General features: G+C 41.1%; 1 protein-coding gene and 1 pseudogene across 1 annotated transcript; one reads left to right on the top strand and one right to left on the bottom strand.

Moving 5' to 3' along the window:
* Positions 1 to 252: 252 nt before the first annotated feature.
* Positions 253 to 6,170, bottom strand: ddx18 (DEAD (Asp-Glu-Ala-Asp) box polypeptide 18). The gene is made up of 14 exons (XM_017692223.2): positions 5,822 to 6,170; positions 4,742 to 4,930; positions 4,404 to 4,592; positions 4,129 to 4,264; positions 3,904 to 4,004; positions 3,416 to 3,615; positions 2,775 to 2,889; positions 2,537 to 2,676; positions 2,277 to 2,438; positions 1,838 to 1,990; positions 1,606 to 1,719; positions 1,405 to 1,461; positions 1,091 to 1,268; positions 253 to 712 (listed from the first exon to the last, which is right to left on the bottom strand). The coding sequence occupies exons 1-14, from the start codon at positions 5,928 to 5,930 to the stop codon at positions 567 to 569; spliced, it is 1,989 nt and encodes a 662-aa protein (XP_017547712.1). The 5' UTR covers positions 5,931 to 6,170; the 3' UTR covers positions 253 to 566.
* Positions 6,171 to 17,227: 11,057 nt separating this feature from the next.
* On the top strand, positions 17,228 to 20,844 carry LOC108424246 (annotated as a pseudogene).
* The last annotated feature ends 1,437 nt before the right edge of the window (positions 20,845 to 22,281 follow it).

Genomic DNA, 22,281 nt, shown 5'->3' with positions numbered 1-22,281 from the left:
TAATATGATCCCTTTAGTGGTTGATTGACACCCCTGCTTTAGAATAAATGGCTTAAAGCAACACTAGGATTTGGAGGCCTCTATGGTGGTAATAGGTACACAACATGCAAAAGAACATGGTTTCTTCTGATTTCTGAAAACTGATTTCTTCCAGTTTTAGCAAAAATAATTATAGTGCCACTTTAAGCATTCAGTTAGCAGAATATTCCATCTTCCATCACATATTTAAACAATAAAAAGTAGCCTGCAGAATTTAAGTCAGGCAAGGGTTCATGATTATTTCTTTAATATATCAATAGTCCAGTAATATAAAGAGGGCAGGACAAAACAATGTACAATGGATTCCATATGAACAAGCAGATTAGGGATTTCCCCAACATAGAGACAGGGAATGAAAACAGCCCAAAGTTCGAGCTTCTGTGAATACTTATTCTAAGTAACAACCTGATGTTTCATAAAACAGCCACATTATGGGGAAAAAAAGTATTGTCCATCCATCCATGGTGAAGTAATAAGGACAGAAAAAAAAAGCTAGTAAAAAATTATAGGGAAAAAATATTGCAGGCTCAGCGTGAGAACTGTCTGTGGTCCCCTTTTCCTTTGTTGACATGCTTGAAGATCTTGGCCTTGTGCACATTTTTGGATTTCTGGTAGCCAAAGCCTCCACCACCTCCTCTCTTCTGCAGCTTTGCACCTTTACTGCTGTGCACATCTGGGAGGATGCCAGTTAAGGAACACCACAGACAAGTCACTGTTAAAAACAAGTGTAGTTTTAAATGGATCTTTCGTTAACCTGGAAGAAAATTTCAGATTAATTTATCAAATTTTTGGCAGCCTTTTTGGTCTAAAATAAAATGCTAGTGTTCCAAAGTGAAGTAGCAAAGTGCCAAATCCGCATAAACAAATTAAGTCATCCAAAGAAAGTCTTTGACTCAATATAAATAAAGTGGAACATAAGCATATTTCCAGGGAAAAGAGTCTAAGTATTATCATTTACAAATACCTAAGTACATGTAAGGGACTCAAAGAGAGTGAGGATGTTCTGGAGGACGGAACCACACGTTCAAAGAAGAAAATTCTGAAAGGATACTGAGGTCAACATAGGGTGGTACTTTGAAGCCAAATGACAGCGCCACCTGGGGAAGATTCAGCGTCTGTACGTTGTAGATCTGTTTGAGGGAGTGAGAATCGTACGCTCTCACGTAGGACTTGTACGCTTCCTGAGCTGATTTATGCAGGTAGTAGTTCTTCTCAATCAGCTTCTCCAGCTAAGAGACAAAAGAGTAGAGAATAACAATAGTATGGTCGTCCACCTTCAGTTACTCCAAGCAATGCACAAGAACTGCATTTCAGTGTGGTAGATGCTTTTTCATCTTTTTGGAAAGCATGTGTCTGGAGTCTCACCTGTGACTGAATATCTGAGATCTTGCTCCAGGAGAATTCAAACTCACTCAATGGTACCTTAAATGAAAAAAGCAGTATGGAACAGTATGTAAGGAATCTATGCATATGCTCTCTCTTCAAGAGACAATAAAAAGTTTTGTTCTAATATTTTAACATAAGTTAACAGCAGAGCAGTACAGCAGCTCTAAAGGTTTGTGGTACCTTGGCCTGTTTGAGATAACGCAGGAAGCCAAGCTCTTCAGGCCTGAGGATGAGAAGAGCGTGTCCTCTACCATCAATACCTCGAGCAGTTCTGCCCACACGGTGGATATATTCCTGAAACAAGACAAAATACAAAACATTATCTTACATGAACTGAAATCATTCTTACAAACAACGTATAGGTCATCACAGGTTAGAAAAAGCCTCAACTAAAAGTCCATCACTGCATTACCTTTGGGTCATCGGGTGGGTCATACTGGACGATCCAGTCCACCTCTGGAATGTCGAGCCCTCTGGCAGCAACATCAGTGCAGAGCAGGATGCCAGAGTCTGCATTACAGAACTGGAAAAATGTGGTGGTTCTCTTTGTCTGCTTCTGCTTGCCCTGTAAAGCCAAAAGACTTGTTTTCACACTGCAATTCCCATCATACACCCAGAGTGATGTGATTAGAGGACACACAATCAGTTGATAATTATATAGTATCATTAGTATGGTCATATCAATTTTATTAATCATAACCAATAACTGACAATCGTCTATGTAAAAAAAGGTCTATGTAAAACAATAAAATAAACCCTGGAACAACCTAAAAAAGCTTGTGAGCAGGGCAAAGGTTGTTGTGCCCAGCCTCTGAGTGGGGTGTGTGCACAAACTCTACGGGGTGACTCACATGGATGGCCATTACGGGTAAGTCGATGTAGTTAAGCAGCTCATAGTGAAACTTCACAGACATGCAGGAGGAGAAAAACACCATCAACTTCTTCTTGCGATTCTTCTTTAGAAATGTGAAGAGCAGCAGGAAGCGCTTCTCAGATGGGCACACTACATAACCCTGAGTCAAAATACACACAGGTCACCACAAAAAAAAAGATACAGGCTTACAACTCAATGTCCATCCTGAATCACTCGCCTTCTGAAAAAGCTGTTTACCTGTTCCAGTCCGTCCACAGTGGCCGTTTCTTTGTTGTCATCCACTCCCACATACAGTGGTTCTTTTTTCAGGGAGATCCGTGCCAAATCCTCCACCTTCCTGGTCTGTGTAGCTGAGAACAACATGGTCTGCCTCTTCTCTGAAATGACAAAAGTTCACAATAAGCCTTCAAACCTTCATCACTGAGTGACAATGTTCTCACAAGCAGAGTCAACTATCAAAATGTAGCAAACTTACTTGGCAGCAGTTTTATGATCTGTTTTAGTTCTTCTTCAAAGCCAACCTCCAGAATCCTGTCTGCTTCATCAATAATCAAACACTGCAGGTTCTTATACATAAAACCAGGTGTGTTCTGCCCAGACAGAGAAAAAGAAACACATGAGCAGAGTTAAAATGTTATAATGAATGCCAGGTGAGTCAGACTCCAGACCTGGAGGGTCACAGCAGTACCTTAGATGTCTGCGCATTTATCACATCTAAATCAGCTAGTTAGAAAATTTCAGCTGTGCTCAGCGGAACATTCCATTGAGAGTTTGACATGAATGACGAATGCAACAAAAAGATTAAAGAGGACCCTCTTGTCTTTTTTCCACCTTATAATAAAGAATAAACACTGCTAAAGCTCTGCTCTGATAATCATCCATTCTAGTCAGTGATATATCCATGATGCTTCAAAAGCTGCATGCTATCGTTGGTCTTGTCCCACTATGAGGCAGAGAATGTTTTCTTTAAATGCCAGCAGCTAAACACAGAATCACAGTGACAACCTTAAGCATCAATGCTAAACCACACATGGGATCATGCTAGACATAATTTGACTCTCATTCAGATTTACAATAGAAAGTTGTGTGTTATGTGATGTGCATGTGTGCTCTAACCTGCAAATGGTCAAGCAGCCTTCCAGGTGTGGCCACCAAGATGTTGACTCCATTACCAAGTTTCTGTGCTTCGGCAGAGCGGTTGCTGCCACCCATAATAAGGCCATATGTGTGCACGTGATGGGTCATTAGCTCCTTCAGTACTCCGTAAGTTTGCATGGCCAGCTCACGTGTTGGGGACAAAATGAGCACTCCAGTTCCTGCCAGAGGAAGAAATGTTAGAAATGACAGATAAACTTATACACTATTTAAACCAATTAATTCACTTCATCCTCAGACTATTTCATTGATCACTGATGTCACAGACATTTAAAAAATGCTGAAACACATACTAGCTGAGGCTCTTATTTCAACACCTTATACTACTATTAACAATAAAATAAAACAACAATAAAAAAAAGCTACTTTATGAATACTTGTGTATTTCAGAAGCATTCCTAAGAGTACTTGAGCTGACCCTAGTCCTAAATCACTGTGCGTGGACTCACCATTTCTGGGCATAAACTTGAGTTTGTAAATGAGCTCTATGGCCGGAATGAGGAAAGCTAAAGTTTTCCCACTGCCTGTTTTAGCAGCTGCCAGCACATCTCTGTAGAGAGAGAAACAGCATATCTTTGAGACAAAGCCAATTTTCTTTTACCAAATTACATCTCATTAGACCCACAGACAGATGAAGGGATTCTCTGAATACCATAATCCTGGTGCTGTCTTACCTCCCCTCCAGTAGAGGGCGTATGCTTTTGTGCTGGATCTCAGTCATGAACTCAAAGCCCATCTCCTTTACACCCTTCAGTGTATTCTCACTCACAAGCTCTGCCAGCGATGCAAATGACTGGTCCTCGAATGCCCCTAAGAGAAACCAGAGAGACATTAGGAAAATGCTATATCAGACCATTTATGCCAAATAGACAGATACTGATTAGTCACAAAGCCCACCACTACACTCTGGCTTAAATCAAGAATCATCAGTATTCACTTTTCAGCTCACCTGTTAGTCCTGATGGAAGTGCTGGCCCATCATCTTCCTCGCCATCTTTCTCATCACCCTCCTCTTCATCTACTCCATCCTCACATTCCACTTCTCTCAACTCACTCAAATGCTTGTCTTCTGCCTCTGAGGGCTCAATCGTCTCATCTCCCTCACCTTCACAACTCCCCTGTTTGGATTTTTTCACATCTAGGAAAGAAAGTGTCAATTTCAAGCACCAATAACAAGACCATGAACTAAAGATCTTAGATTGCCCTACTACTTCAAGGCAAAAGCAATTCCTAATGCTCCAGCTATGTACCTGAATGCTATATTAAGAGACATTATTTAAAACTCACTTGTGGTGGTGGCATCAGCTTCACTCAGTTTTCTTTTCTTTTTCTTCTTCTTCTTGCAGCTGTTCTCTGTAATGCTGTCCGCTTCATTGGACAGACCCTTCTGATGTAACTGAGGCTCGTCCTGCTGTGTGTCTGGTACTGCGGCCTCTTCACCCGCCTCAGCACTGCATTCTTCAAAGATTTTGGACTCTATCAGACATAACATTACATAAAGTTGACAGTGTCGATCAGTGACTTACAAACACCCATAAATACTGAACCCTTACCCTGCTAGTCACACCAGTCGTTTCTCTTTTCTTTCCAAGTGCTAGGCCTAACTTACATAAACACCAAAAGAAATTCATTCTAAACATTTTACTGAACTACACTGTGTATAGCACCTACTCATTCAACGTTTCTTCTGATGTCATGAGTATTAACTGTGGAGTTGCAATAACAGTTTATTACCGCAATAACAGATTCTACTCTACTTACACTTGAACATCTAGCTGCCATTTATCTTGCTGTGAGGATCTGACGGTATTCAGACACATGAGCAGTAACTAGTGTGGTCAAGCATGGATGTTTAGTTCTGGATCACAAGCGCCACTTCAACCCATCCTTTGATTCTGGATCCTAGATCATGCTCCAGAGAACACTGTTCCATTGCTCTACAGCCCCATGCTGAGGAGCTTTAGCTCATCTGTCTGGCGTTTTGCATTGAGAATGGTAACTTCAGGCTCATGTGCTATACGAGTCATATTCTGTTGATACTTCTATTTTATGATCATACAGTATCTGTGTGGGCAATTTAACCGCCTATAAGAGCACCGTGAAGTAACGTTAGCGGAATTCACCAATTTCACAGACGGTCTCAATAACCGATGTGGCAGTACAGTATGCAGCTACTACAGCGATGGTCATCCAGCTAATACCACTATCAATAACAGTGTCACCGGAGCAAAGCCAAAGTTAATGAACTCGAAACACATCGAAGCGTGAGCTGCGCTGTTTAACACGCTTCCCGACTCACTCCCAAACATGCGGTGTGAGGCTCGGAGTGAGTTAACGAGCTCTCTAAAATGATGAGATAAACTTTACCGTTTTCTTCTTCTTCTTCTCGCTGTTTCTGTCGTAGTTTGCGTTCTTTATTCTTTTCGTTTCTTTTCTGAATTTTCTTCCGAAGAAGCTTCATCTGAAGGTCCGCCATCGCTACGAGGAGCCAGGAACACACGTGGGCCTGGGGTCCTTCGGTAGGCGTTCTTACTCGGTGCCTGACCTGACTAAAACTCTGCAAGCCCCTGTAGCGCCACAAGCGGAGATCCAAACACGTACATGTTACCGAACAAATCTACTGCTCATCACCTTTCATCGTTTGGGAACGGTGGATACTAATTATTCCGGGTTTGCACCAGAGAACTTGTAGATATGAGAATTACCACTCTGCAATGTCTTCCGGTTATGTTTTTAAGAGCTTTTAAACGGCGCCTTCTGTAGGTCCATGAAGTCGGTGAGCGAACAGCCAATGAGCTGCTCCGCTCGCCAATCAATCATCACGCTCTAGCAGTAAAGCCCGCCCTCTGCTGCCCCTAACCCGTTTGGCGCCCTCTGCTGTTTAGTGGTCCTGTTTATATAGCTGGGGAAGAGGAAGCGGCCAGGCTCCTCATACCGGCTCTGGTTTTCACGTTGAATTTTTGCCCAGTTTTGCCCAACTTCAGCTGCTCAAGTCTGTGGTTGTCGTTGTCGGATTCTGCTCTTCAGGCATGCCTTGCAGGCATTAGCTCCTCATCACTTTGTAAACTCCAGATGGTTTGTCTCTTCATTTACACCCTGTCACATCACCACATTACACGTTCTCCAAACCCTCCATTGGCTTTTAATAAACTAACATATGCAGTTTTAGATTCTTCTTCTTACTTAAAAAACCCTCAATAATCTTGCTCCACTATCTCTCTCATCTTCTTAAATCCTACAAGCCTAGACACTCTGTTTTTCATCTGCTGGTCTTGCTGTGTATCTCTGTCTCTGCTGTGTCAACTGTTTATATGTTGTTATGCATATGTTTCTTTGGCTTGTGCCCGTCACCTGGGCCCCGATGATGGCCACGAGAGGCACGAAAGCGGAAGACAGTCCCAAGCTCCACCGCCTAAGGGGCAGCACTGTTCCGCAGGAGCAGCGACAGCGATGAAAGACTGAAGAGCCGAAAAGCTAGAGAGAAGAGAAGGACTGAAAAGTCTATCTTAAGCCGCTGACACTGGGCAGCATAGATTTTGTTTTGTTTTGTTTTGTCTTTCGTGTTAAAAAATAAACTTAAACAGCTACTGCAACACTGAATTCTGCCTCCAGGCTAAGCTAAATGGTGAAAGACCTGCATTCTTTGCAATCTTACATTGAGAAATGTCCTTTTGAACTGTTTCATAATTCTCTCTTATCACATTTTGATATATAGAACATGTCAATAGAACATGGCCGTGGACATTTTATCAAGAAAGTGCTTTAAAAATATGAATTATGTCGTCCATTCAAAAAGTTGTTATACTTTGACACACTGACACATGCATCAGCCAGTAAAAGATGGTGTGGGCAGGGCTTCACTCACATTAGTTTTAAACAGGATGGAGAAGAAACTAATAGTTCAGTTCACATACAGTCAAGCTCTAAAGATATAGTAGCACAGCGACTGGTCTGGTTGAAACATCTTTTGGCTTCACTGTATCAAAAAGAACAGCCTGTATTTTTCAAAACCTTCACGTTTGAAGGAGTTTCTCACTCACATCGATCTCAGCCCACAAACACACCCAAAGCAATCCAGCAACATGTGGCAATGTAATTTTATGACAAATACCAAAATGTTCTGTGGCCTTACGGTTCATGTCCTCTTGCAAACTTGCTGCATCCTATTATTTTCATAGGAGAGGATCCCAGCAGTGCAACAAGACGTGTTTTGCCATTTGTAATGGTTTGAGTTTGTCCTGTAACCCCTTGTTTCCAGTTTCCAATTGTCTTTACCACACAGAAGAAGCCAGATTCAGTGTTTCGCAGTTGCTTTCCAAGAAATCCAAAGAGAGTGTTTGATGCAGAATGTCACCGGAAATTTATTATAAATAAATAGAACCACAAAATTAAATATGCAATGGTAGCATGAAGCCCATAAATATCGCATTAATAACTGTTAGGCAAGCCCAGGGTAGAGCAAGGTTGTTTTGGCTAGCAGGCCCCAATGGCAGCAGCCTTACAACAAGCAGAAATGGGGTATGCCTAATGAGTACCAACTGAGGTCAATGATAGTATTGCCGCTCTGCCTTCCTCCCAGTCACGCATCTCATTCACAAATTTATAGGGTGGCACCCATCACCTACAGAGGGCGCACTCTCACAAAGCCAACAAAGAAGACAAATATGAACAAAATATCAAAACACTTAAATGTGGCTCATACACCATTCTGTATAAAAGTTCAGCAGACTTTTGCACTGCATTTAGCCAGTCAGGCAACATTTGTGAGCTAAGTATTTCATTATATAGCAATGTTTCATAAAGACATCTTCACTTTATAAGTATCTTGAGTTCCACTGCTAGATAATGCCTATTTCTGACAGATTTAGTTTTTGTGTCATGTTACCAAGGCAACCCATCATTGGGTTTAATAGTACGTATATAGCTAAAAATGCAAAAGTAATTTATACTGATCTAAACTTTTCAGCTAATTATTTCAGTTAAATATTTGACAAAATTCTAAATGAAAGCTTAATTTTATTGGAGTTTTGAGATAGTTCTTAAACTTTTACATTTATTACACCTACATGCAGTTTATGACTACATACACTGCACATGTGTATCTTGGCCAAACAAAACTATATATTGTAGGAAAGGACCAGAAATAGGTGGGTAACTTACCAGAGGTGTTATTTTTGTCCCAATTTTTAAATCTTAGCTCTACTAATAGGATGTTTGAAGTTATCTTTCTATTTTGGGGAAACCACACTATACAACTAAAAGACTGACCACAATGGCAGAGGGCTAAGAAAAAAAGGCAGGGATTACACCAATCCCATTTGATCCTTCTTAACTATTCTGGAACAGAAGCCTAATTTGATATATCTGTTACAATCTGTTAATATATCTGCTAATAATCCTTGCAGGTACATAGTCATAGATCATTGGCTTGATTGAAACAGGTATATCAAATTAGGGCTTCTGTTCCAGAATAGTAAAGAATGATGACATTATCAGATTTATTGTTCATTTCTGTTGTTTGCTTCTGCTCTCTGAAGATGTTTCTAGCTCTCATTTGATCTCAACAGTCAATGAAAGTTAATTAAATGCTTAAAAATCAGTTGAAATAGATTTATTCTCAGTTATGTTATACTTGTTATTACAGATATATGTGAAGTGCTATAACATTGACTGGACCTGATAATGAAGAAATATGGCCTTCTTGACAGAAGATGATGAAAGTATGAGCTATACTTTTACAATATCAAGCGTATTTTATCTGTGCTATGAATTTGTTTTAATTTCATATAGTTTACTGTTTTATGCAGTATAAATGGATTATTATGATATAAAGGATTATTTTATATATACACATTTTATATATACACATTTTTATTAATGTTCTAAAAATCACTAACACCTAAATTGTTTTAATTACTAGAAAAGGCCTAATTTTCTCAAAGTAGCGTAAAACAGCATTCAGATTTTTTTTTTTGAATGTCCTCAGATCATGAATGCTTTACTTGCTAATAAATGACTAATTCTAGCAAACAAATAGATGGTTTTAGGCATACAGGTATGCTGATATGATATTTCCATCAACTCAATCAGCATTTAGCCATAGCATTCAACGATTGCAGTTAGCTAAATGTGTTGGCAATGCAGTAGCATTATGCCCCATAAGGGTTTTGTGCCTCAATGAGGTTTTGCTTTAATCTTAATTATTAGCAGTTTAACTATAAACTGGACTGGTCAGACAACACTGCTGCACTTTACAGGAAAGGACAGAGCAGACTCTACCTGCTCAGGAGACTGAGGTCGTTTGGAGTGCAGGGGCTACTCCTGAGGACCTTTTTTGACACAGTGGTGGCATCAGCCATCCTCTATGGAGTGGTCTGCTGGGGCGGCAGCATCTCCACTACAGACAGGAAAAAACTGGACAAACTGATCAGGAGGGCTGGCTCGGTCGTAGGGACTTCTCTAGACCCAGTGCAGGCGGTGGGAGAAAGGAGGATGCTGAACAAGCTAGCATCCATGCTGGAGAACGACTCCCACCCCATGCGTGAGACTCTAGCAGCACTGGGCAGTTCCTTCAGTGACCGGCTCCTTCACCCCAAGTGTGTGAAGGAGCGCTATCGCAGGTGTTTCCTTCCTGCTGCTGTGAGACTGTACAACCAGCACTGCTCCCAGTAGACCACACACAATACATCACCGGAGTTCAGCTCCCAAACCTTCTGGATTTATACACCAGCCGCTGCCTGAGGAAATCCAGAAGGATTATGAAGGACCCCTCCCACCCAAGTCACTGCCTGTTTTCACAACTGCCGAGTGGAAGGAGGCTTAGAAGCTTGAAGACCAGAACTAACCGGTTCCGAGACAGCTTCTTCCCCCAGGCGACCAGACTGTGGAACAGACAGTAGAACAGTGTTCTGCCCTACCCACCCCACTGCCACCCCATACGAACTCAATGCACTCTGCACTTTACCCTGCACTTCACTTACTTTACTTTACACTGCACATTCGGACTCATTCTCTACCATGTACACAGCATTGCAGTATCTATATTTTATGACTTTTTACCTCACATTCAGTGCAATAAGATTATGTATATAATGTATGTCTGTGTATATTGTTTAAGTTAGTTTATTGTATATTTATATATATATATATATATATATATATATATATATATATATATATATATTTTTTTTTTTTCTTTCTCTTCTTCTTCTACTTATTATTATTATTATTATTATTATTATTATTATTACTATTTTCTCTCACCATTCTACTCCATGTTGTAAATACTGTCGCTGCATTCAGTGGGAACTTGCACCCAAGTTTTTCACTCACCTGTACTCCTGTACTCTTGTGATGTGACAATAAATCTGATTTGATTTGATTTGATTTGACATACAATATACACACATACAGAATGCGAACATTTTTGCAATACAGATTCCTATGCAACTCTTATTTTATTTTATTTTATTATTATCCTTATTTTCCTGTAAATAGTCTAGAGATTTAGCTTTAATTTTGATTATTTATAATGTTGATAAGGTTTATACAGTTTCCCAATCTATTACTGAGAGTCTTACTCCTGTTACTCTGCTGCTGCTGTAATACTGTGAATTTCCCCGCTGTGGGACTAATAAAGGATTATCTTGTCTTATCTCTTTTCATGGCTTAAACATTTTTTTGACAACATAGGTTTCAAAAATATTGGCACCCCATTATGAATATTCAGTGCAGACTCCCTTGCTAAGAATAACAGAACTGAGTTGCTTTCTATAATGCTGAACAAGGTTGAAGAACACTTGGACCACCCTTTCATTTTTTACTTGATGTTCTTGTGGTCTTGAGGTTTCAGATCTAGAGACAAAGAGGGTTATTGCAAAAGTTTGACTCTGATTTTCCAACTCCAACCATTTCTGTATATTTTGATGTTTGTTTTGGGTCATTATCTTGCTGAAAGGTTCACCCACTGCCAGGTTGCAGCTTTCTGGCAGAAGCAGACTTGGATTTTGGGCTAAATTCTCCTGATATTTAGAGGAATTAATTACAGCACTGATTTTCACAACAGCTTCTGAACTGTTAGCAGTAAACCATCCCCAAAAATCAGTGATACACTATCATATTTGACAGTGAGTGTCAGGTGCTTTTCACTGTAGAGGAAATTTTTTCACCAAACATGATCGTGGTGTGCATAATCAAAAAGTCTCATCTGACTTTGTCACACAACTACATTTATAACAATGACATTATGCAAAGTTCAGGTGCTGCATTTTCTGGCTTGTCCTTTGGAAAGCCTTCTTTTGTGGAACTTCCAAATAGCTTCTGTTTATATATGGTCAGTACATTTTGAAATCAGAAATCCCAAGTTTCAACTAAGTGGTGCAGTTCTGAAACTGTGATCTTTGGTGTTTCCTCTTTGCAGTTCTTTCCCTGAAAGATGCAAATTTCTTTGGTTTTATTTAAAATATTCTTTACAGGTACATTTAACGTTGCCCCATTTGTTTTTTGAAACTATACAATATTCTTAAAATAAAGAAGTGCTCTCGGAAATTGAACAATTTACATCAGATAAATGTAAACAGTAAAATGTCTCACTTTCAACATGTCTTTGTTATATTTTCAGTTAAATATAAAGTTTATTGATTTGCATCTGTTTTTACATGAAAACATGGTTGTAATTAAATACTTTTTGAATACTGTTTCTAGTACAAGACCAAGTGTCAAAGTTTCTACAGCAAAGGTGAGTTCATAGTAATACACTATATGGCCAAATGTATGTGGATACCCTTTATGATTAGTAGGTTAAAACAGAGCAATGAGCTACACTATATTACCAAAAGTATTCACTCACCCATCCAAATCATTAAATCCAGGTGTTTCAATCATTTCCATGGCCACAAGTGTATAAAACCAAGCACCTAGACATGCAGACTGCTTCTACAAACATTAGTGAAAGAATGGGTCAGTCTCAGGAACTCCTGACCGTGATAGAAGGTCGCCTGTGCAACAAGTCCAGTTGTGAAATTTCCTCAAAACTAAATATTCCACTGTCAACTGTGAGTGGTGTTATATCACAGTGGAAGCAATTGGGAATGACAGCAACTCAGCCATAAAGTGGTAGGCCACGTAAAATGACACAGGGGTGGATGGATGACTCTGTGGTTTGGCGGTTGCCAGGAGAGTGGTACTTGCCTGACTGCATCGTGCCAAGTGTAAAGTTTGGTTGAGTTGGGATTATGGTGTGGGGTTGTTTTTCAGGAGTTGGGCTTGGCCCCTTAGTTCCAGTGAAATAAACTCTTAATGCTTCAGCAGATCAAGACATTTTGGACAATTTCATACTCCCAACTTTGTGGGAACAGTTTTGGGATGACCCTTTCCTGTTCCAACATGACTGCACATCAATGCACAAAGCAAGATCCATAAAGACATGGATGAGCGAGTTTGGTGTGAAAGAACTTGACTGGCCTGCACAGAGAGTAAATACTTTTGTATAATAATATAGTATATTTCAGTCACATTCATTGCTATTTTTTTATGACATTTCAAACAATCAATGGCCATTGCAAGCTATAATTTTCAGAACCTCTGCCAGCTGCTTAGAGAAGCCCTTAGTTGTTGAGTGTTGGTCAGTTGAAGACTTAGAGAATGAATTATGCTCTGGAATTACTATCAGCTGACAATGCCTAACGACAGTTCCTGACCTGCCCAACTAGTCCTAACTAGTTAATTAAGATCTAATGAGTTAATTAAGTTCTGAGACTTCAAAACTGGAAAGGAGTCCAAACTTTTCAAAATTACATTTACAGCATTTAGCAGACGCTCTTATCCAGAGGAACTTACAAGAAGAGCTTTGTCTATCTAGAGAAAGTATCTTTGCTAGTTACCAATAGGCTAGAGAAAGACAGTCCTGAGCTCTGGTACTGCTAGAAACAAAAAGTCACTGTGGATACTGTTGAGTGTGCTCTACTATCCCTCTCTTGACAGCACTCGCTTGTTCGTTGGATCTGATCATAAGGATCAAGAAAACAGACTACATGCAGTAAAGTTGAAGTTTCAGCCGCTTTATTAGCAGAGCTCTGGGAGCCTCGTCTGACATTCACTAAGTCTGCCAGAGAAGGTCCAAGTCTGGGTGTGCAGAAATACATTTTATAATCAAAACCCCCTCCCATGTGCGTCGGAGGACAACCAAGCCTGAGCCGCAACAGTTTTGCTCTTAATGCTCTCTACCCCCCATGGAGTTGTTATCTTTCTAACTTTGCCTTTGTTGTCACCTTCCTGTGCCTCTGACTAGCCTTAATTTAGACATCCGCATGCCATGGTGTCGGTGTGATTGTCTCTCTCACTTCCCTCCGGTCTTTTTCCTGTACAGATGCAGAACATATTTTTAGAAACTTTTAGAGCAAAATGTTATAGAGCAAAAGGTTACATGAGGACCCTACGTGCAGCTGTGCACGTACACACATGAGCGAAACTGGCCTACTCTAATTCAGATTCAGATTCAGATTCCTTTATTGATCCCAAGGGGAAATTGCAGTTGTTACAGTTGCAGCCATTTATATAAAAGAATAAATATAGAGAAATTTGCAGTATGTACATGAGATTTAAGTACTTATGAATACAGTAAAGTGGCGGTGATCGTGATAATAAATATGAAACATCTGGTATAAAGCAGTTAAACTATTTAAATTATTTAAATTTAGTGTCCCTCTGAGTTATTGCACACACAATTGTTGTTAATGCACATATGAACAGTTTGGTATTGAGTTTTGTGAATCACACACTGAGGGAGGAGTTATAGAGTTTGATGGCCACAGGTAAGAATGACTTCCTGTGGCGCTCTGTGGTGCATTTTGGTACGATGAGTCTAGCACTGAATGAGCTCCTGTGTCTCATCAACGTGTCGTAGAGTGGGTGGGAGCGCCTCAGAAAATAGAGATGACTTTGGCCCTTCCTGTAGAGGGCGTCAGTGTTCTTAGCCCAGTCCAGTTTATTGTCAATATATACACCCAGATATTTGTATCATCCACCGTGTCCACACTAACCCCCCTGATGGACACAGGGGTCACCGGTGCCTTGTACCTCCTCAGGTCCACCACCAGTTCCTTTGTCAATGTCAGGTGGTTCCGCTCGCACCATGCGACAAAGTCCTTCACCGTCGCCCTGTACTCATCCTCAACTCCCTTGCTGATATATCCAACTATTGCAGAGTCATCAGAAAACTTCTGAAGGTGGCAAGTCTCTGTGCAGTAGCTGAAGTCTGTGGTGTAGAGGGTGAAGAAGAAGGGAGAGAGGACAGTTCCTTGTGGAACTCCACTGTTGCTGACCACTCTGTCCGACACACAGTGCTGCAGGTGTAAATACTGTGGTCTGCCAGTCAAGTAGTCAACAATCCAAGACACAAGGGGGGCATCTACTTGCATCCCCAATGGTGGAACAAGCTACCTTCCACTGTCAGAGCAGGGGCGTCCCTCGCTATTTTTAAGAAACTCCTGAAGAAAGAGCCCTTCAGGGAGCACTTACTCTGATCGTCTCTTGCAAATCTAATCACTACCAACCTCATCTCCTTCTTGCCCTCCTTCCCTTCTCTACCCCGCTATTACCCTTTGGCCTCCTTTAAAGCCTGACTATGTTTGTTCTTTGTATCACATTATTTGTAAGTCGCTTTGGATAAAAGCGTCTGCTAAATGTAATGTAATGTAATGTAATAAAATGTAATGTAATCACTGTTAGCTTATCACCCAGAAGAGTGGGCCAGATGGTATTAAATGCACTGGAGAAGTCAAAAAACATGACCCTCACAGAGCTTGCTGGCTTATCCAGATGAGCATATACACGGTTGAGCAGGTAGATGATGGCGTCTTCAAATCCCAGGTGGGGCTGATAGGCAAACTGGAGGGGATCTAGAAAAGGCTGGACTATGGGTCGGAGCTGATCCAAGACGAGCCTCTCCATGGTCTTCATGACATGAGACATCAGTGCCACTGGCCTGTAGTCCTTGGCGTCACTGGGTCGTGGCGTCTTTGGAACAGGAACAATGCAGGATGTCTTCCACATCATGGGGACCCTCTGGAGACTCAGGCTCATGTTGAAGACGTGTTGAAGTACTCCACAAAGCTGGGTGGCACAGGCTTTAAGCACCCTGGGTGGAACCCCATCAGGGCCTGCAGCCTTGTTTGTGTGGAGTCTCTTCAGTTGTCTTCTCACCTGGTCAGCAGTGAGACACACTGTAGAGGTGATGGGTGGGGGAGGGATGGAGGTGTGAGATGGGCTGTCACGAGAGGGGGGCAGGCTATCAGGAGGGGGAGGGGGGGTGAGTGGAATGGTCTGCTGAGGACAGGCAGCAGAGGAGTCAGGCTGGGGGGCAGAGTCTGCTGTGTCAAATCTGTTAAAGAACAGATTTAGCTTGTTGGACGCGTCCACACTGACCTCTAGTCCTCTGTTGTTGCTGGACCTGAAGCTGGTGATGGTCCTCATTCCATTCCAGACCTCCCTCATGTTGTTCTGCTGGAGTTTCCACTCCAGCTTCCTCCTATATTTGTCCTTCGCCTCCTTGATAGCTGTCTTCAGTTCCTTCTGGATCGTTCTCACCTCCACTCTGTCTCCAGCTCTGAAGGCCCTCTTCTTCTTGTTGAGAAGAGCCTTAATGTCCTTTGTTACCCACGGCTTGTTGTTTGGGTAACATTTAACAGTCCTGGTTGGGACAGTGGAGTCCACACAGAAGTTAATGTTGTCCGTGATACACTCTGTGAGCCCGTCAATGTCCTCTCCATGCAGCAGACCAATCAGTAGCATCAAAGCAATCCTGCAGTGCTTTGTAAGTCTCCCCAGACCATCTACTCACTGTCCGCTTGGTCACAGGCTGACACTTCACCAGCGACACATAACAGGAGCTGAGGTGTACCAAGTTGTGGTCTGACCTACCCAGAGGGGGGAGGGGGGAGCAGCTGTATGCATCCTTAACATTAGCATACAGTAGGTCCAGTGTTCTTTCCTCTCTGGTGGGACAGTACACATATTGAATGAAGTGTGGTAGTGCCTTGGTCATAGCGACATGGTTAAAGTCACCTGATATGGCGATAAAGGCACTCGGGTGTTGCGTTTGGAGACATGCTGTAGTTGAGTAAATGACGTCACTTGCCAACGTCTGGTCCCTATAAGCATCTTCAGTATACTATATTTCACGTATACTATATTTCAGTATACTACTATACTTCACGAGAGTAAATAATGCTAAACAAGAATAAATAATGCAAAACAATTTCAATATTTCCACAATACCCAGAGAAAAGGAACAGAGTTGAACACAGAACTCTGTGCAATACACTACAATACAATACAGTAGACTTCAATACACAGTGCAATACAATAAAATACCATATAATTGCAGCACGATATAATGCAATCGATCCATAATTCAATGCTCATTTAAGTGCTGTGTAAAGAGATGTGTCTTCAGTCTGCATTTGAAGACAGCAAGAGACTCTGCTGTACGGACAGCCAGTGGGAGTTTCCATTCTTGGCTTTGTAGGCAAGCACTAGAGTTTTAAATCTGATGCTTTCTTTACTCAAGTGTGAAAAGCAATTTTTGAGTTTCTGGACAAGTTTGAAGAAAAAGAGCAAAAGATGTTTGTCTTTTCACAACAAATGAATGCAAAACTACTCTTTGTTGTGAATTATCAGAGAGACACAAATCCAGATGTGAAGTCACACACAAACACCAAAGCCTCCAGCTCAGCAGAGAAGCAGCACAGAATATTATCAAAGGCAATAGAATTCATGAAGTTGTTGTCTATAAGAAAAACCAGCTGCCACTGCAAGGTGAAAACTGGAAAAGACGAGATCAGCAATGCAGGTTACAAACAGGAGATACAAAGTTGGAGGACTACAAAGCACAACTTCAGCAAGAAAAAAAAATTATTCAGAAAGGAAGTACAAGATCATATCAGCAATGTCAGAGTTTATAAATGCAGTGACAACTAATGACTCCATTGAGAGAGCTTTCTTTCTCAAATAGCTGGGGCACAAGCTGGACATTTGTTCACATCATCCCTTTGACATGCTTTTAAAGAACACTGTCAATGAAAAGACAAAGAGTCCCTGGCCAAAATAGACCAGCAACCTCTGGACAGCTCTCTTGGTTTAGAGCTTTACTTGAGAGAGATGGAACATATTTATGCGGCTTCACTTCACAGGGACTGGATGAACTACCCACAGTAACTGCTGAACTCCTGCAGAAAGGGTTTCTTCTTGAAAGGCTGCTGGATGGAGATGCATCCAGTATTCCAGAAAAATACTGTTCTGATGGAGCTTCACAGGATGGTTGGACACAATAGTCGTCTGTTGGTACTGACAGTGTTAGGGGTTCAAAGCACAGGCAAATCAACACTGCTCAACACCATGTTTGGAGTCCAGTTTGCAGTTAGTAGTGGTCGGTGCACACGTGGAGCTTACATGCTCTTACTGCCAGACAGAGGACCTCAGGACAGAGCTGTTATGTGACTATATCCTCTTAATTGATACAGAGGGTTTGAAATCACCAGATCTCATTCAACTTGATAACAGTTATGAACATGACAATCAACTAGCCACATTTGTGATTGGCCTTAGTGATGTAACCATCATCAATGTTGCCATGGAGAACTTCACAGAGATGAAAGATATTTTGCATATAGCAGTGCATGTTTTTTTACAGATGAAGGAAATCGGTTGTGGGGCAGTCATGGGCTGGAGGTTAGGGAACTGGCCTTGTAACTGGAAGGTTGCCGGTTCGATACCCAGCACCGACAGTACACAACTGAGGTGTCCTTGAGCAAGACACCTCACCACCAATTGTTCCCCGGGTGCCGTGGATAGGGCTGCCTACCACTCTGGGCAAGTGTGCTCACTGCCCCCTAGTGTGTGTGTGTGTGTGTATTCACTAGTGTGTATGTGGTGTTTCACTTCATGGATGGGTTAAATGCGGAGGTGAAATTTGTTGCATTAATAAAGTATCACTTAAAAAAAGCAATTTGTTCACCAGAATGTTGCTGGTGTATCAGCACATAAGTTAATGACAGAGAGACAGCATCTCCTGGAACACCTGAATGAAATGACACAGATTGCAGCCACAATGGAGAAGAAAACAGGTATCAGCAAATTCACTGATGTTTTGGATTATGACGTGGAACTGAATCACCGGTATATACCAGCTTTATGGTATGGCACTCCTCCAATGGCACCTGTTAATACAGGCTACAGTGTAGTTGTTTTTGATTTCAAGAAAAAGATGTTAAAAGTTTCCCTGGAAGAAAGAAATAATGAACCGTTCTTCAACATCCCACAATTCCTGGAATGGACAAGAAGCATGTGGAGGGCAGTGAAGTTTGAGAACTTCATTTTCAGCTTCCCAAACACCCTGGTTGCCCAAGCCTATGACAGCCTTTGCAAAGAATTTTCAGACTGGGAGTGGTCTTTCAAACGACACATCTACTCCTGGCTTGAAAGTGCAACAATACAAATATCAAGCAGTCTGCAGGAAGTGGAAGAGATTATTGAAGGACTTAATGGAGATGCACAGAAGGAGACTGCCTCCCAGAAAAGAGAGATGGATGAAAAATTGAAAACATACTACAAAAGGAAAGACCAGCATGTAAGTTTGGTGGAGAGGTAAAAAATCGACTTTATAAAAAACATCCAGAGCCTGCAGACAGAAATGATAAACACAGTGAGAAACAAATTAGATGCTGCTTTTCAGCTGAGAACTAATGTGGCAAAAGTGAATGAACTTCAGAAGAAACAAGCTACTATGATAGAGCACCAAGTGTTGCAGCTGCTGAAGAATTACAGTGGTAGAAGAGATGAACTGTCTGATGAAGATTTGAAGGCTGACTTTGAGAGCATGTGGAATAAAGTTTTAGTGAACATTTCAGGCTTGAAAGAGAGGGACGTTCCTTCTGAAATATTAAAGGAATTATGCTCAAGTTTTGGACACCTCAAAATCAATCAATACATGGAGAATGTTAAAGATTTAACTGAGTATGCTAGTGACAAATTCAAAGTCAGTGGAAAAAGACACCTTCCAAAACTGAAACACTGGAAAAATATGATTGCCAGAAAAATTGTAAAACAAGAGGTACAGAGTATTGCAGACACTGCCATTCAGAATTGCAGGAGAATGATTGAAGAATCTGCAAAGTCCAAAAGTGATTACCAGACTTTTCTCATTAAAGATCTCATTAAGATTGATCTGATGCTTCACATTTGTGGCATTGCATCTAGGAAATTCCTTGAAATGCAAAGGAGATTCCTTGCTGACAAAGATCCACTGAAACATTTAAAAGCATGTAAAAGTCACTATCTGTCTGATTTCTGATTGACTATCTGTCTGATATCTGTCTGAGTGATTCGTACAGAAACAAAGATCAGTGTCAGAGAAAAGCTCAAGACTTCACCCAGCTGTGTCTCAAATCAGCAGTGACAGAGCACATCAACCAGTCCATCGGAACTGATATAGTCGATGTAATTTTGAGTTGCAGTTACTCAACTGAATGTATTTCACGTTCATACTTTCAGTATAACATCTTAAAAGAACTTCTGCAAAAAGAATTCAAAGAATTTGTCATATATATTCTGAATTATGCAACTTACGTCAATGACCGTATATATAAGCACATCTTTCAGTGCTTCTCAAACCACTTATCTGTATGAATTAAAAACAAAGAAGCTGGACTCAATAATTGAAAAGATTGTTGAAGCAGTGAAAGCTTCTCAGTATGGAGATGTTGGGTGTCTTTTGCCCAATGATACTAAAAGCACCACAGTACCAATTCATAATCTTTGCAAAGCTCTCATCAAAGTCATCTCCATCCCCACAGTGGATAGGGTCCACTTTCAAAACACAAATCTGTGTACTCCATTCACCAAAAATCTCCTAGAGTATCTGAAAGATTTGAAGTGGCAACTAGAAGAGGAGATAGCAAAGTCATCTGATATCACTGAAACGCTGAACAGTGTGTCTGTCAAACCCCAAAATGAGCTCTAAGAGGATCTTTGATTGTGGAAAGCAGTGTCCTTTCTGCAAAGCACCATGTGAAACAGAAGGAAAAGATCATCTGCAGCACCATGCAGCTGTGCATTGGCCAAGGAGACTGGTTGGCTATACATTTGTCACAACTAATATCCTTTCTGATGAGGTTTGTACATTTATTGTATATGGCAAAGAGGAATTTCAAAATCATGAAACAGGTTTTCAACCTCATCCTTATAAAGACTACCACATCTACTACCTAGACTGGCTCATTCCACCAGACAGAACTATAGAGGCCTCAGACTACTGGAAGCATGTGCTCGTGAAATACAATGACACGTTTGTGGAAGAGTATAAAGAAAAACCTGCTGTGTATCCAAGTGCATAGAGCAACATTGATAAAGTCCAGGCTCTTGAAGGTCTAAAATCAAAATGATAAAGCTACTACACAAGTGATTTGTTTTATAATAAAAAAGGAAAAGTTATTTGAATTTAGATGAGTTATGACAAGCCATTTTAAAGCTCTGCAGTTATTGCTCAATTCCATCATATTAGCAAAAGATCAGTGATGACAGCTCAATACTTCATTCAGCTCTGTCTCAAACCAACAGTCACTCAAATCAGTATATATCAATTTGTCCATCAAAACATCTTTGAATAGCAGATACAAAAGACCATGATAGGAAAATGATTAATTGAATGAGAAAAATGGATTTGAGCTATCAGTGTGCTTCTTCGAGTCAAGAGGCTTTTGTCATTCCATCTATGTACAAGTACACAGTGGAGTGAAATTACATTCCTCCAGGAACAACAGGGTGCAACAAGGAACAAAAGAGTACAAAGTGCGAACATGCAGACATTGTGTGCAAACAAAAAATTAAGCTAGAAACAATAAATACGATAAATTAAACAGACAAGACAGTGCATTCACCAACTGAATACAACGTGTGGTGTAGACGTCCATGATGGAGGGGAGAGAGACCCCGATGATCTTCTCAGCTGTCCTCACTATACGCTGTAGAGTCTTGCTGTCTGAGGCGGTGCAATTCCCAAACCAAGCGATGTTGCAGCTGCTCAGGATGCTCTCCACAGTCCCCCTGTATAAGATAATTGTCATTGCACAGTGTACAACAAAATTGAGCAGCAATATAAAGAAATATAAAATATAAATATAAAGAAAAAAGGACTATAAACCTATATATTCTAAAACAGTCAATAGACAATAGACAGTTGAGGATGCAGTTGCACATTCCTTGGACGGCTTATAGCATTATATAATATTGCACATCTAAGAATTATTGCCAGAAAGAATACAGATTGCACACTCAAGAACAAATGAATAATGAATAGAACAGAGGTGGAGTGGAACTCTGGAAGACTGGAACAGTGTAAAGTGTCCTATAAATCAGTGCCCATAAAGAGCAGTAGTGGAGCACTGGAATAGTGTAAAGTGTCCTATGAAATCAGTGCCAGTAAAGAGTTGTAGTGGTGTTCAGTCAGTTCTGCTGAGCGCAGTGTTCTATAGAAAGTCCTTGTAAGTGTGTGTGTTTGGAAGTGTTCAGTTCCCATACGGCCCTGGGGTAAAAGCTGTTTTTGAGTCAGTTTGTCCGGGATGGGATGGACCTAAAGCATTTACCAGAGGGCAGCAGGTCGAACAGATGATGTCCCGGGTGAAATGTATCCTTCAGGATGTTGGTTGCCCTGCTGAGGCAGCGGGAGCTGAACAGGTCCTCCATGCAGGGCAGTGGGCAGCCGATGATCTTCTGGGCCGTGTTCAAGACCCCTAGCAGTGCTCCCCTCTCTGCCACTGAGCAGCTGCTGTACC

The sequence above is a fragment of the Pygocentrus nattereri genome, chromosome 6 (assembly GCF_015220715.1).
Source record: "Pygocentrus nattereri isolate fPygNat1 chromosome 6, fPygNat1.pri, whole genome shotgun sequence".
Taxonomy (NCBI): Eukaryota; Metazoa; Chordata; class Actinopteri; order Characiformes; family Serrasalmidae; genus Pygocentrus; species Pygocentrus nattereri.
The sequence above is the reverse complement of the archived record's forward strand: the minus strand, read 5'-3'. Positions and strand labels throughout refer to the sequence as shown.

Excerpts from the sequence above, each read along its gene's own strand:
- ddx18 (XM_017692223.2), bottom strand. The coding sequence starts at position 5,930 with ATGGCGGACCTTCAGATGAAGCTTCTTCGGAAGAAAATTCAGAAAAGA. Across the intron at positions 2,677-2,774 it reads GATCATAAAACTGCTGCCAA|AGAAGAGGCAGACCATGTTG; the intron begins GTAAGTTTGCTA and ends TTGTCATTTCAG. Across the intron at positions 1,269-1,404 it reads TCTCAGATATTCAGTCACAG|CTGGAGAAGCTGATTGAGAA; the intron begins GTGAGACTCCAG and ends TTTGTCTCTTAG.